At 59.2% G+C, this 15,681-nt stretch overlaps 1 protein-coding gene across 1 annotated transcript in view; it reads left to right on the forward strand.

The window, feature by feature from the left end:
• COL22A1 (collagen, type XXII, alpha 1) overlaps positions 1 to 15,681 on the forward strand; it is a 144,036-nt gene that overhangs the window by 100,114 nt on the left and 28,241 nt on the right. Inside the window, exons 40-43 of the mRNA XM_004679973.1 lie at positions 84 to 128; positions 3,159 to 3,206; positions 7,737 to 7,850; positions 8,210 to 8,263. Of these exons, the coding sequence (XP_004680030.1) occupies positions 84 to 128; positions 3,159 to 3,206; positions 7,737 to 7,850; positions 8,210 to 8,263 (261 nt within the window). The remainder of the gene's footprint in view (positions 1 to 83; positions 129 to 3,158; positions 3,207 to 7,736; positions 7,851 to 8,209; positions 8,264 to 15,681) is intronic.

Raw genomic sequence — 15,681 nt, forward strand, 5'->3', positions numbered from 1 at the left:
GGAGTGGGCGGGGAGTGGGCGGGTTGGGCGGGGAGTGCTTGCTTAGCTCAGCTGACGGTGACCGTGTGTTGCTTTCTTCTTAGGGCGTTCCAGGAACTCCAGGAGAAAGAGGGCCTCCTGGCAAACCAGTACGTCAGCTAACTGTTCTGGACGAATTGCACCCGCCAGGGCTGCACCAACATTAAAATGCAGCTCAGACAGTTCAAGAGACTTGGAGAAGGGGCTTTTAGAAATCTGTGAGTGGGGGGCCTGGCCTGAGACGCGGTGAAGCCAGAGATGAGCCACCGTGGAAACCGTGACTCCAAGTTTCAGACCAAGTGAGAGCGAGGGCAGCGGGGGAGACTGACCGGCGCTGGGCTTGGGTCACTGCTGGCGCCAGCGAGCCTGGCCGGAGCAGGGGGCCATGTCCCTGCATTTTCCAGGGCGCGTCCTCTCGGTCCAGCAGGCCATGAGCCTGTCATGCATGCTGGGTGTGGACTCCCCTCCTGGCCGTGGAGCAGGACAGGGGCAGAGGAGAGTGGATTCTGCCTGGGGCACCGGCCACGTGCATTGCGAATTCCTGACTGGCCCATCCCTGCCCCTTTGCTCAGAGATGCCCACCCCGCCCACTTGCCCACTCCTGCCAGTAGCAGATCCCCTTTCCTCTCCCACAGTGAGAGAGGGGGAGCCGGGAAAGGCTGAGCAAGGACAGACAGCCCCAACGGTGGGGCCCATGGGTGGGGCCGGTCTCCCCAGGCCACACTCCTGCGGACTCCTGATCGTCAGTCCTCTGTTCACTGACCAGCGCCGGAGAAGACCAGGCATAGCTGGTGACCAGGCCAGGCGCTCACAGACGGGATTGTGAGGATGAGCAGGTCTGGGTGAGCCAGAGAATAGCTGTGCAGCTAGTGCAGGAATGGGTCCTCGGAGAGACACCCCCAGGACAGAAGACCGGGCGATCTCGGGTCTGAGAGTGAGGCCTGAGTCTGGCTCCAGGAGCCAACTCTCTGCTCGTCTGGGCAGATGCTTCATCTCCACATGGGTCTGAAAGCCGTCTGCTCCTTTGCTCCTGGGCCTGTAAGATAGGAGCCCACGGCCAGAGCCCTCAGGGCCCAAGCCCTGCACCCTCGCACACGGCAGAGACCTGCATGGGGTTCCTGTCTTCCGGAACCTTCCCAATGGGACGACACAAGGGCTTGCTGGGGGCTGGGGAGCACTTCCTCACCATCCTTGCTCCTCTCTGGAGTCTGCTCACAGCAGCCAAATGCTTGTCCTGCCTAAGGGCCCGGCCCTGCTGAATCGGCTGGAAGAATCGGGATGACCTCTGTCAAATCAAGGCATGAACACCTTGCTGCAGAGGGAATTAAGTCAGCAGTGTCCAGCTGGTCATGTGGACACTGTGAGGCTCCCAGATGGGTGAAGGCAGGAGGTGGGGGAGAAACAGACACGGAGAGAGAGGAAAGGGGTCTGTGTTTGAGGACTTTATATCCGCTGGCACACAGCCCCCATGACCACAGCCCAGCAGCCGTGGGGCCTCTGCCCAATCTCGCTAGTCAGCTGGGACACACTCGGGAGTCCCCTAGGCCACCCTCAAGTCCAGTGACTCACTAGAAGTTCTCACCGAACTCAGAAAAGCTGTTTTTCTCACCGTTACAGTTTATAGCAGTGCAAAGATGCAAGCTAAGGGCAGCCCAGGGAAACAAGGCTCTGAGCAGGTCCCTGAGCTGAGTGGGCTCACAGTTGCCCTCCCCTGGGGCCTGTCCCCAGCCAGCGGAGGGTCTCCGCATTGCCGCGAGGGCTCTCAGCCAGTCTGCGGTCTCCAGAGGTTTTACTGCAGCTCACATAGACCCTGGGCTGATAGCTTCAGCGACTCAGTCACTGGCCCCTGCGGAGGCCGCCCAGGCCACAGTGTCAGCCTTAGCAGTCATGGCCTGACTTTGGCCAGGATACTGGGTAAACAGACGCCTTCTCAGGGAGGGCACCCCAGAGCTTGGAGGTTACCGAGGGAGCCAGAGGAAGCACACCTCTCTTTGGAGGGGCTCTAGGTGCCCCAGGCTTCTATCTAGCCCTTAAGGACACAGTCCTCGCCCCTCAGTGGGTGCAGAGCAGGGCCTGGAGTGTCCACTGTGCTGAATTCTGGTGCCAAGAATCCCTCTGTCTGGAACGGTCTTCTCTAGAAGCAGATACTCTGAGGGGACTCTTGGGCCAATGATTGCTTGAGGGAGCAATTGGTCGCTCTCAGGTGAGACCTACGTGTGGAAGGGACACGTGAGTGGGGAAGGGGTCCCGCAGGGACGGGCCGCGGCCACCCGTCTCCACTCTGCCCCGCCGCGGGCCTGGCAGTGAGTGGGTGAGGCTTCTGGCCTCTGCTCCGGCAGCTGGTGAAGGGCTGCTGGGGGTGAAGGCCTCTGGGCACACCCTGCGTCTGTCTCCTCCAGCTGCGGACTTCCGGCCGCTAGACTCAGCCCCGCAGACTTAGACACGACCCGGCAGGCGGTCCGAGGGCTGAGGGGTGGGCACATCATTATGCTGTGTTCACCGTCAGCAGACGCCACCCAGGCAGACCCTGGGCCTGCCCTTGAGACCTAGCTTGGGAGATCTACAGAAGTGAGTTGAAGCAAGGAGCAAAGTATCCCCAGGGCCGCGCACCCCTACATTAAAGACTTACTCCTTGACCTCGCCCCTCGTCACCAGCTCTGGCCATGTGGTCTGAGCTCTGGTCATACCAAGAACTTGACCGACAGCATGACCTGGCGCCAGGGCCATTGTCCCATGGGCGATGCGAGCTCTCTGCTCTTAACTCCCCCAGGGAAAATAGAAAGCTTCAAAATAAATCCCTTTCCCCTTTTAATGTTTCACTAAATTGCTTTTGCAAAGGTTGCTTCTGCGGGGCCTCATCAGACTGCTGGGAAGTCTTTCCACTTTGGATTTAGCAAAGGGCTAGTCGTTCCTTCCGACCCCTGAGTCCGAGTCTCTCCAGCCCCAGAGTGTCTGGACTTTGTCCACTCGCGTGGCCAGAGGGCTGCCCAGTTCCTGGCCCCCGGGAGGTGTCGGGCTGTGCGAACACTGTCAGGCGTAGCTGTCTTGGGAGTTGACCTGCAGAGGCCCGCACTGCCAGAGGAGCTTGGGACGCCTGCGTGAGTGTGTGCGCGTGCATTCATTTATGTTTACTTTGACAGGGCGTCTCTCCACTGCTGTCTCCAGGGGACATAAATCTCTTGGTTAAGGTAAAAGCATGACATCGCTGTGCATGCCCTTTGAAGCTGGGATGGGGTCGGAGGTTGCATTTGTGGTGTTTAAACCAGTATCTGATTGCATTACAATAACATTTGTTGAGAACCGATCGCACACCAACTAGGTGCTAAATCCAGCCTAATATTCGTTAGCCGGCTCCCCGTCAGCTCACCTCCAAGGTTTAAAGTGAAGTCCAGTTGAAACCATAGGTCCCGTCCACTCCAGCCACTGCGTGACCACAGTGGCCCGCGAGGCTGCGGCCGCCTCCTGGACAGTGGGTGTGGGCCCTTCCGCCGGGTGCCACATGGCCACACTGGGGTGCACCGTAGCGTTTTACACAGCTCCCCTTGAGGTCTGTATGCTTGTGTTCCCCTCTCACACCCGAGGGACCGGCACCGTCAGAGCCTTGCTGAGAATAGTGTGCTCCTCGCTGACTCCAGGACAGACCTGTGGGCCCTCAAAGGCAGCCGGAAAGGAGGGCCTAGCAGGGCTGGGAGAGGCTGCAGGAGTGGAGGGCTGGCGCCAGCTGCCGGCCCCGGCGGGGCAGGCCGGGTGCGGGCATAGAACTAGGTCCGCTCCCCGCGGGCAGCAGGGTCCTGGAGGCGGCGTCCGTTCTGCCGAGGTGGGGCAGGGTGCGCGGTCGGCCAGGCGCATGACCAAGGACCGTGGGCCCCAAGCAAGACGTGGGACCGGACTTGTGTTTCCGAGAGGGGATCATGCCAGACGTGGGGTGGGTGTGCGGGGAGCCCTGCCTCTGCTCCCAGCCTCCGGCCTGGCTTTGGGTGAATCTTGGCGCTGGATTTTGGGGTCAGCCCTTCCTCACGTCCTGTGTTCTCAGAACTCTTGGGTAACGCCAGGAAGCACCCAGCTCACTCTTGGAGGCGAGAGGGGCGGGGCAGCAGAGCAGGCTGAGGCGCTCAAGGGAGCTCCCTTTCCTGACTCTTACTGAAGAGTTTCTGCCATGGTCCAGAGCTGACTCGCTATCACTTTGTATTGATTCAGGCCCGGATCCCTTGTGACCCTGTCTCTCTGGACACACCCAGGCTGGCGCCAGACTCTGTCCCCACGCCCACTCCAAGGCTGTGGGCCCCACGGTGCCCCAGTCCTGACCCCGGTGATGACAGGGCTGGTGCTCCAGGGCCCAGGTCAGGCCTGGCGGTGACTGCATTGGGCCGTGGGGTCCAGTCTGTATTCCTTAACCGCCCAAGGATGCCGCTGTCTACCCCAAAGCTCCTGGGGACCCCGAATGTGAGCACCCGCTTCCGGGCAGCGCCAAGAGTCCTAGCAGCCCTGCAGAAGGAACTCCCTGCCCTTGCCTGGAAACCTGCAGACAGCAGCCCGGGTGGTGGCGGCCCCGGCCAGCAGCCCACCTCCCGGGCCGTCCACTGCCTCTCAATGTCAGGGTACCACTGCTGCTCTGGCCTGCTGGCTGGGGCCGGGCCTCCCTTGCAGAGAAGGCATCCTTCACTAAGGAGCTTCCCTCCGCCCCAAAGGGCTTTATCACATCATAGAACGCATCTGACGGCTGGAAAGTGCTGGGCAGAGGGCATCTGAGGGCCCCTGTTAAGGGGACTTCTGTGGGGTCTGCATCAGAGGAGCCGCCTCTGGACACCTCCCGAGGGCTCCTTGGGGCGAAACGACCCCCCGATCCGCCTGCAGCAAGTCGCGGCTGCACTGCTGCTGCCTGTGTTTGCAGAGGGCAGCTGAGCGTCCAGGCAGACGGTCAGGCCCGAGACACGAGCCACCCGCGGCCAAGGGCAGCTGTCTGGGTGCGGTGCTGCGGCCTCCTGGCAGCCGAGCGTCGCCCCGAGGCGCTGCGGGCGGGGGTTGCTGTCTGCCTGGGCCTGGGCCTGCCGCGTAAGCTGCCCAGCCGTGGCAGCGTGCCGGGCGAGGAATCAGGGCCCAGACAGCTGGGTGAGAGGACCTGGTGGTCCCTGCTGCCCAGAGCTTCCCCCACAAGGACTGCGGCCCCCGCCTGCCGCAGCGCCCGAGCGCACGGTGTGGGTCCCCTGGCAGCAGTGTCACGGGACTGGGCCTGCCCGGGCCCAGAGAAGAGGAGGGGATGGAGAGCAGAGGGCATCGCGGTTGCCCCCGACGCAGGAGCCACGCCGGGCACTGCTGTCCGAGTGGAGCAACGTTCCTGAAGGAAGAGAAAGGTCCGTGTTAACCGATTAGCCAGTAGGCCCCAAGGGACTGAGGGGCCTCCGGAGATGGCGCTCTTGGCATGGACGAGCTGGGCCAGGGCTGGTGTCGGGGCGCCAGAGACTCAGGAACCAGCGGCCACGGCCATGGCCACTGCGCTCTGCCGAGTGCCGGGCACCTGCTGTGTGCTCAGCCTTGTCCTCGTCTCTCACCAGAGTAGGTCCCGTTGCAGCGACAGGCCACGGGTCAGAGAGGGCAGAGGCCGCGGCGTGACCTGGACAGAGCCACCTGGGTGGGAGCAGGGGCCTGTCTCTTTGCAAGGCCCTGGGGAGGCAGGAGGGTGGCCGCTGCGGCTGGAGGCCACTGCCCGCTGCCCCCTGCATTCCAGAGCAGGCCAGCCCCTCACCCGTTAGTGTGGGGGCTGCAAGTCACCGAGTCTGGCCCCAGGCCCAGCTGAGCACTAACCCCGTGGAAACGGGGGAGACGGCGGCTCGTAGTGAGAGCTTGCGTCGCTCAGATGGACGCCCTGTGTGGGTCCCCTGCAGAGAAGGGTGCTCGCTCACCACTGGTCTCCAGCAGGCTCACAGTGGCCAGAGTTCCTGCCGCCCGTCCCGCCCGCTGCCTGCGGGCGCGGTGTTCGTGGGGCGTCTCACTTGGGCCCCGAGAAAGTCCGGAACCAGGTGCCGTCCTCCTGCGGTGCCGCCTCCCAGGTCAAAAATGGCCGCTGCGAACCGGACCTCCGCTCATCCTCCTCCTCTTCAGATGTCCTGCCATTGGCGGTGCCCACCCTCCGGTCACCCCGGGAGGCCGGGGCAAGGCCGGGCTGGGCGCACAAAGGCACAGCCACGGCCCTGGCAGCTGGACCGGCCACTGCTCCGCCTGGGGTCGGGCTGGGGTCAGACAGACTGCATGGGACACACGTGCTCCCCTGGCGGGGACCCCGGGCAGGACCGCGCCCGTTTGCGGGGCGGGAGAGATGCCAAAGTAGGCGGCTTCCCAGGGCCTTTAAAAACTCAGTAAGAACAATAGGGTGGCAGCAGGTGGGTCTTTAGAGTCTGTCCTGTGGCAAAACCCCACCGTTCCGAGCTAAAGACCCGAAGGGGTGCCGCCCACTGGCGCCTGGGGGTGCAGGGGTGCCTCTCCAAGCCCCTTCGTGGCCCCCAGTCCAGCGTCCGGGGGGCTGACGCAGCCTGTGTCTATGAGCCGGCACCGGTCAGCCACAGCTGCGGGCCCGAGCAGAAGGCGGGGCCTGGCAGAGTGGGCGCCGTGAGCAGGAATTCCCAGGGGGCTCCTGAGGGACCCGGTCGGTCAGCGCAGCCGCAGCCAAGCCCTGTCTCGCCTGAGGGCTCGCACAGACGGGCAGGCAGGGCTGGCGTGGGCCTGCGAGCCTTGGGGTGTTCGTGCCCCCGACTGTCGGCTGTAGGATGACGAGACGCGTCAGCAGAGGGGCCCACTGGGGCTGAGAGGACGCTGGCTCCCCGGGGGCAGCCCTGACCCTCCTCGAAGGGGTGGCGTCAAGCCGCAGGCAGGCAGCACCCGTCTGCTGCGCTGGCAGGCTGGCGGTGGCACGGCCAGGGCGTCGGGCTGCACCCGCCACTGCCCTGTCCACCACCTCATGCAGAGCCCACCCAGGAACCGGCGCCCAGCCGTCTCGCCTCCGGCCTCGGGGCAGAGCCGGCTCCGGCCCCTTGAGTCCGACTGCCCTGTTTCCATGTACTTAGTTCTTTGCCTCTCGGGAGTGGACTTTCCAGTTTCCCTAGCATGACCCACGCCCTAGTTCTAGAACGCTCCTATCGCCCAAGAAACAGCGTCCTGTGTCCGCCAGCACCCCGCCCCCGTCCTTGACGCCGCTCGTCTGTGTCCTGGCCCGCCGGCCTGTCTGCCGCCTGCAGCGGGCACGCCCGGCCCTGTCCCCCCCACCCCTTCCAGGGCGGCCGCGGCTTCCTCGTTTTCACATCCGTGTCCTTGGGTGTTTGTAAGCAAAGTCTGAGATTTTGTTCGGATCCATTTATCCACTTTTTTCTTTCGCCGCTTACGCTCGGGTCATTTCTACACGTGCGTCGGCTTACCGCAGGTGGGCACATTTGAGCCTCTCCCAAAGGCGGCGTTTCGGCTGCCCACACCTGATGGGCGCTGGCTTCGACCACCGCGTCTCGGGCCCTTTTCCCAGCTGTCCGGCTGGGCACAGGAGGGAGACATGCGCTGTACCCCAGATCTTCCAGCAAGGACAGCTCGCTTAAGGTTAAGAGCGAGAAATGCAATGTGTGATGCCGAGGGCCAGCGGTGGCTCGGCCGCCGGTTGCCGCCGTCCTTTGCTGCCACGCTGTGCCCGGGGGCCCTTGTGCCTCGCAGCAGCTGTATGATTGTTTGGTCTCTTCCAGGACGTGTGCCACGACTGCCCTCCTGGGCCCCCAGGCCTCCCTGGGATGCCAGGCTTTAAAGGGGACAAAGGTCTCCAGGGAAAGCCGGGGAGAGAAGGCCCAGAAGGGAAAAAGGTGAGGAGAAAAGACGGAGGCTTTCTCGGGGCTGTGCAACGTGATGCAGTGCGTACCACGGAAGGCGATCGGACCCGGCCGCTCTGGGACGAGCGTGTCCTGCTCGGGGGTGTGAATGGGGGCAGGTCCCCTGGGCACTGGCCACCTCAGCAGTCCACACTGGCACCTCACGGGCTTGCCTGTGGGTGCACAGGGGTCTCCTGAGGCCACCGCCAGCCTCCGCCTTAGCCCAGACACTGGGGTGGGTGGGCGGGGCTTCCGCCGGGGGCAGTGAAATGTGTAAGCGCAGGGCTTGCTGGGCCTGGGCCTGGCTCCGGTCACTCATTCTTGTTTTTTCCTTTCTTCTCTCCCTGCTACAGGGAGATGCTGGGCCCAGAGGCCTCCCAGGGCCCCCAGGGATAGCTGGACCTCAGGTCAGTGAACCTTCGTAATGCGGTCTGTGCCCCTCAGCCTCGCGTCCACCAGCGCTGCATCTCAGGGTCAGCCCAGGTGTGAGGGAGGGTGATGCCGGGGTGAAGGAAGCAGGGCTGTAACATCAGCCCCCACATCGAGGGTCTCACCGTGGGTCTGACTGTCAGTGACCTTGCTCAGGGTCACTCCCACTGCTGATGTCAGGTTGCTCGTCTGCAAGGACATGAGTGGGCGACAGTGTGAAAGCGGCGGCAGGCCGGGTGCGTGGCTCTTCCAGGCCGAGGAGTGAGCTTTGGGGTCAGACAGTGCCGCTCCAGTCCGGCCCTGAGCAGTCTTGGGTCAATCCTGGCTCGCTCTGGCCTCCATTTTCATGCCTGACAAGAAGGAAAGAACACTGCAGAGATTCGTGAAGCTGAGCACCAGGATAGTCTGGCATTCAATTAAAAAGTCTTTCCCGAGAGCTCTACGCAGACGCAAGTGAGTGCTCTGACGCTCGAACTGTCCCCTCACCCCAGCCAGGGATGGCCCTGCGCTTCCTCAGCCAGGGAGCCCAGAGGAGCTGGCCGTTGGGTCTGGCCCTCGGGGCACGGGGACAGGCGGTGGCTGTTCGGGTCTGAGAGCGCGTTGCTGCGAGCGGATGCTGCCGAAGGCTGGGGTGTGGGCGTGGTGGAGAGGACTGAGCCCCAGCTATTCCGCTTCTGTGAGCAGAATCTGGGGTCTGGAGCTCTCTGAGAAGCGCAATAACGGAGGTTCTAAGCCCGCAAGTATGGAGTAAGAGCTGACTGCCTGGGTGGGCCGGCTGCTGCTGGGGAGCCAGGGAGCTGTGGTGCCTTTCACCCTGCGCCTCCCAGGGCGCCCGCCCCTTTTTCCGCGAGCCCCGCCCCACCGCGCTGGGGCCTGTGCTCTTGCTGGGCTCCCTGCGGCAGCCTAAAAGGTTTCTCGGTGGTGAAAGCCTTTTCTCATCTACGCGTGTACTGGGGCCTGGTGCCTTCCTCGGCAGCGGGTGGGAAGGCGACCTAAGCGTGCTGCGCCATCGGGAAGATGCAACTCTCTGCTGACTTGGTTGGCCTCAGCTGAGCACCACAGACTCCCCTGAGCTCATCGGACGCCCCTCTACCCCGCACGCTTCCCAACTCTTGTGCGCCGGGCGCTACCCAGGCTCCCGTGGGTGCCCCTGCCCCCTGGGCTGGGCTTCATGCTCCTCCCTGTGCCCCTGCGCCTCCCCCGGGACCCCCCAGCCTGCCCCTGCTGGAGGCACAGGCTAGGTCTCCACAGAGACAGCCAGGGGCCAGGCCCCAGGACAGGGACACTGCTCCCCTCTGACCTCAGGCTAATTTACCCCTCGGCCTTATTGCCCTCTGGTATTACAAACCGTCCCAGTGAACGTAGAGGTCAAACTGGCTTACCTGAGCCTGTCATGAATCGGGCAGCGCACCTTTCGGCGGGTGGGGAGGCTCCTCAGGACGGGGGATTTAGGTCGCAAAGAGAGAGGACAAGGGTGTGTGCAAAAGAAACTGATTATCCAGGCAAAGCACCACTGTGGGTGGCAGCTGGGTGACTTTGGGGGGACCGAAACTGTGCTTAGTGAGGTTTAAGTCTCGAGGGGCCCAGCGTGAATAACTCTGTTTTTCACCCGTTCCCCCGCTTCTTAACCAGTAAGACGGGGGATAAGAGAGGGGAGCTCCCGGCTCCGCGCTGGCCGGGGGTGCGTGTGCGCTCAGACTGTGCTGGTTCCTGTGCTCCTCCAGCGTCTGTGCCCACAGCCGGGCGCGAGTGCGGGCGAGACTGGGGGGCGTCAGAACCTCAGCAGCCAGAGTAAGACTAGTATTTCTAGAGTTAACTAAATACACATCTTTTCAAGGAAGACGAGGCTGTTGACTGGACTAAAGTTCTCACTGAGCAACAAAGTTCATGAGATCATCAAGGTGAGGACTTAGACCTGGGATGGGCTCGGGCAGAATTTACTGTGGGAGAGCTGAGCGATCCAGCCCACCTTTCGATTTCGCTAACATGGGTAGGATTAGCGAGCCCTTGACTTTAAAAATGCATTTCTTCCTGTCAGGGATGCTTCTGGTTCTAAGTTGTTTTGAACTGAAGCTGTGCTGCTCTCTCTCGGTGCAGAGGAAGGCGATGCTGGCGTGTAAGCTCTTCCTCCCTAAAAGTTGCACTGCGGAGATGCAAAGGCTGGGTGCTCATGCTGGGTGCTCATGTTTGAATCTTATGTATCCAGCTCCCCGGTCATTAGTGGTTGGAAAGGCTGTTACCTATAAAGCGTAAAACTTGCTTCACAGCTTCAGACTTCAAGTCCCTGCAGGCAGGTTGCTCCTTTGTCTGTAGAGCAGGAAGGGGGTTCCCAGAACCTACCCCTAACCTGCACACTTGGGTACCTGCTCCTAACCCCAGCTCTGTGTTTATCTGTATATTGGTATTTTAGGTAGCTTGCATTGATTTTGACTTTGGAAACTACGGCGCTGGGGAATAATTTACTTGGATACTGGGGTTTCTGGAGCCCTTTACATTTCCACTTTCCCTAACCTAGGAAAAATGGGGTTCAGAGTTTGACTGTGACTATTTAAAAGTAAGCAAGCAAGTACCAATAATTCACCTGCAGGGTTCCAGGATGGAAAACATCCAGTTCTCCCAGAGGCTGGCTGGCACGTTTTTGTCTGTGAACCTCATTAAGTCTTACGGGGTTTTTCCTTAAGCAAGACTTGCTTCAGGGATCACAGATAGCAGGTCTCAGTGTAGAGAATAACATAAAACTTTGCCTAGGTCAGCGCTAGGATGAGAAGCACCAGCAAAGTGTAGCATTGTGCTATTTCCCATGATGTTTCTTTTCTAATGTCATCAGCTCCATCCACTGCTCTCCCCACTGGGGGCTAACATGGGCTGATTTCAGCTGACCCTTAAGTAATTTTGACGTAAGTCATGTTACGGGCTGCTGGGCTTAGCCTGTGTTGAGGAATGGCCTTTACTCAGAGAAACAAAAACAAATAAATCAGATAGATAAAGGAGACCCCTGCTGAGTAGGGTCCTGTCCAACCCTATGTCCAGCACTTGGACTGCTGCTACTTTGGGATAAGCTCTGCCTCTGTTCCTTTAATTCATTTCAAGGGAGTGTTTGTTCCTAACCATATTCAGGAAGTGAAAGAATGACTCTATCCAGAAATAAAACAAAAGTTAGCATTTCATCCTAAAAGCTGGGTTCTTACCTTCGACCTTGAGAGTCCCTGTTGATTTTGGGGAATTTTCAGAGTTGGGATTCCACCCTATGTAATGAGCCCCCAACGGGTTGCATTGGTCAATGTACACTCTATAATAAGGCCCACAGGTTATAATAGCGGGCAGGTTACCTGTTTTAAAGTATCGTCTCCTGAATAGGTCAACATTGTCTCAGGCAGTAAAGCTTTGGCCCACTATACAGATGGGGAGACCAAAGTTTAGAAACAGTAAGTGATAGTATTACAAAACTATTAGTTGACATAGCCAAGGTGAATCCCTGCTAATCCAACTCCAAGACCCCCACTAATTGGTTCCCTATTATGCTATAGTCCATGTTGCTTAATAATGTACCGGTCCCACTTTACAGACCATCTTTCATATGGTAGTCAAAATAGGATCTTGCATGTAACCCAGCTGTGTAATGGGCTGTAGCATCTAGGTTTGTGTTATTAAAATTCACGATGTTTGCATGAATACATAATCACCTAAAGAGACATTTCTCAGTGTATTCGCTTTGTTAAGTGACCTGGTGACTGCACTAATAACTTTCCATGAACCCCAACACCAAGGAGAACGTATATGACTATACTTTTCAGTGCGATGAGCCCCAGCACCAAGGACAGTTCCCAGATGGGCGCAAGCCATTACTTCAGCACTAAGGACAGCTCCCAGCGGGCAAAGTGCCTCCCTCAGTCCACTGCCTCTGCTGATGTCCCTAGAATAGCTTCCCTTTAGCACCACTTATTACTGGGAACAGGAGTCACAGAGGAGTTAATTATCTTGCCTTGGTTCATGACTTCAAACCCAAGCCAGTCTCTGCTCTTAATTGTTCCCACACCAGTGCCCAGGAAACAGATGGAAGGGCTATTTCATTTCCTCCCTGTTGAACTTCACTTATCAGGTAGGATCTTTGCGAGACCTATGGGCTTGGAAGATGAATTTGTAAACTGAAATGTTACATGAGGCGGAGCACTGTGACCGTTGTTCCCACGCCTTTAAACCCTGAGGCTCCCATGCAGCACTAAGAGGGCTGGGTGTGCTTGTTTGCAGTTGTGATCCGGCATACAGGGAGTCAGCTGCCCCAAGGTTTATCTTGCAGATTTGCAGCGACTGTCTGGCAGCTGCACCTGGGAAGGTTAATGCCACTGTCAATTACAGAGTTCCATTCTAGAGCTTTCAGACTTCATAAAACTTGGCTTTAAAGGATAATTGACTGCTGTTATGACTTCAGTCCACACGGAGGAAGAAGAGGAGCAGACTGGTAACCAGAGAGGTGACCTTGGAAACACATTTTTCTGCAGAGTCAGAGTAAAAGTCTCTCCAGAATTGGAAATGCTATTAATAGATAATGCTGTTAGTCTAGCCTTCATAAAAAGCATTCAGTTTCCTTCTCATCTACATGTCCACCAACCATAATGTGGGAGCTGAAAACACTAAATGAGCAGAAGCCCCCACCGGGCAGGTTGTGGATGATTCTGGGAGGCAGAGAAAGGGATTGTGGCTATTGGCACGTCCAGACGAGGCCTTGGGCCCCAGCCTGTGCAGAAGGTAGCCCAGAATCATGCAGTCCATGTTCTCTGCATGAACACATGCCTCTGACTCCCCAGAGCTGCCTTCACCCTAAAGAATCTCACCCAGCAGCCCCTTAAAGAGCCCTTCCAAGCACAGCGCTAGGCCATGAAGGGCTGTGCCATCCCGGGCCTGCTGATGCGCCGGAGAGAAAGATCTACCGGCACCTGGTTCTTGAAAGTCAGGCTGCGGTGGGGAAATGGAGCGCTGCGGTGAGGCTTTGGACGGCAGACTGCGATCCGCCGTGTCTCTTATTATCCAGGCAGACTTCACTTACTAATTGGGCGATTGTGTTTGAATTCTCTGAACCTCAGAGGTCGTGTGAAGATTACCAAGGAGACATTTACAGAGAGCAGGCCCGGGCCCGCCATGAGAAATGTTGACCTCGTGAATCTGTGGGTGGGCCCCTCCATCACTGCTCTGTGAGTGGGGGGGTGACAGACACCAGGAGGGCCACACCAGGGGCTGAGGGCCACCTGGGCAGGCTGCTGAGGCGGTCGGGCTGTCCTTGCCTCGGAAGGGTTGAGGCGGGTAGGGGTCTCACAGCCCTCTGGCTGCTTCTCAGGTGAACAATCAAGAGCACCAGAAAAAAATCAGTTTAATAACATGCGTAGAGGATCTACATGTTGTAATTTCAAAGAATAGTGGCGTGAACCAGGGGTATTGATCCTGGGTAAGAGCCTGGGGTGTCGAGGGTGGGGAGACACTTCATATGACAAACAAGTCCTGTCTAGCAGGAGGACCTCATCCTTATTCTAAAAGTGAAGAAGAGATTCCCAGGCAGAGAGGAAATGTCCACTGATAGGCCCACACCCAGATGAGGACCCCAACCCTGCTGCTAGGCCACCAGGGGCCAGTGACTGACCAGCAGGAGGAAGGGATGAGGGGCAGGAAGCTCCTCGGGTCTTCACTGCCCTTAAAGTAATCTGCATCTTCACGTGGTGAAACACTTGCGTGGGCTCGCGGTTGTTCTCTGACTTTAATCATATCAAGAGGATCCTTCTTGGAACAGACTTGTTCTGGGCAGTCTGACTTTTGGGGAGACCAGCCCCATGGAAATTTAGGCAGAGATTCACCTGCACCCTTCTCCCAGCACCCCTGGGCGAGGTTTTCTAGGTAGAGAATCAGCAGGCAGAGCTTCAGGGACAAGGCTTCGCTGAGAACAGGAGACCCTCACTCATCTGAGGAAGTTTAGGCCCTGCCTGCAACAGCTTAGAAAGCCCTCGCGAGAACTACCCACTGCTGGACTCACAAAGGCCAGCGTCCATCAAGAAGTCCCTGATCTGGACGTGGCCGCCACATAATCAACCCACAGGGCAGGGAAGAAGGAGGCCCCAGTGATATCAAACCAGCATTAAACCACCAAGCGCCGCGCAGACGGCCTTCCGCTCTGGCTGCAGAGACCTCCCACCCACCCTCTCCCGGCCCGGCAGCGAGGTTCTCTGCACCAGGTCCTCATGGCAGAGCGTGCTCAGGGGATTGTGGCCCGTCCCGCCCCAAGCTCATTCTCAGCACCAGGTGACGGCAGTGGGCCGCAGTGTTCAGGGACCAGCAAGCTGCTCACCCCTTTGTGATGGGGTGTGACTTAGACTCCAGTGCTCCCGTAAGTCAGTCTCCCACTTTCCTACTGGAGATGGAGGTGCTGTCTTCATTGATGGTTAGACTTCAGAGAGACGCCCAGGCCCGTCAGAAAGACACCCCAATCCTGGACTGCAAAGGGCTTTGCTGACCTCTAAACGGACTTGCCTACATTTCAGAGACAGCTAATCCACATGGACAAGTTTTCCCAAGTAAACATTCGAGGAGAAGGGATTGGGGAGAGAATACCTTCCCCTCAGGCGGCGGGTTTGACTCGCTGTTGGTGGGTTGCTGTGGCCCTGAGTGCTTGGAAGGTTCCCAGAGCTGGGCAGACCCCTGGGCTGCAACTTCACTGCTGTTGACGTGAAACCAGCGGGGGGCTCATCGTGCCCAGGGAAAGAGCTGGACCATAAGCCAGGTAGGGAGCGGCCCTGCGGACACAGGTGACCTGAACTGCTTTCTACTAGCTGTGTGACTGCAGGCGAGCAGCTTCACCTCTCTGGTCTTCAGATTTTGTCCGTGTGTGTGGGTGTGTGGGTGAGTGTGGGTGTGTGCCTGTGTGGCCTCAGTTTGAAGACACAAAGAAGTACACGGGACAGGAGCTTCGGAGTGGCCTGCTGGTGCCGGCAGCCCACAGCCCGCGGCTCTGGAAACGTCCGTCCCTTCTGGAAGGAAGTGCATGGGCCGAGCGGCCGTATTTGCTTGGATCCGGGCTGCAGCTGAGAGGGAGACAGGTCAGCTGCCACGGCCCTGAGCCACTGACATTTTCACTGTTGTGAGATGAGGAGGAAACCAGCCTGAGCTCAGAGTGAGGCTGGGATTCCGGGCGCCCCGCCCCCGTGTCTGGGCGCCTCTGTCCGCCGCCTCCCCGGGTGTCTCCCACGATGGCCCTGGCGCTGCCGGGTCACTGCTCAGACTGCCTCTGTGCCCCGGGCCCCTCCTCACATCTCTGCGCGTGTCCTGCCGCCTCTGACCCGTCACCCTGGGCTCCAGGCGACTCTCAGCGCGGGCGCCAGCCGGCGTCTGGCGGCTTCCTCGCCCACCGCCCACG

Source organism: Condylura cristata, unplaced genomic scaffold (genome assembly GCF_000260355.1).
Source record: "Condylura cristata isolate star-nosed mole 26May11 unplaced genomic scaffold, ConCri1.0 scaffold00009, whole genome shotgun sequence".
NCBI lineage: Eukaryota > Metazoa > Chordata > Mammalia > Eulipotyphla > Talpidae > Condylura > Condylura cristata.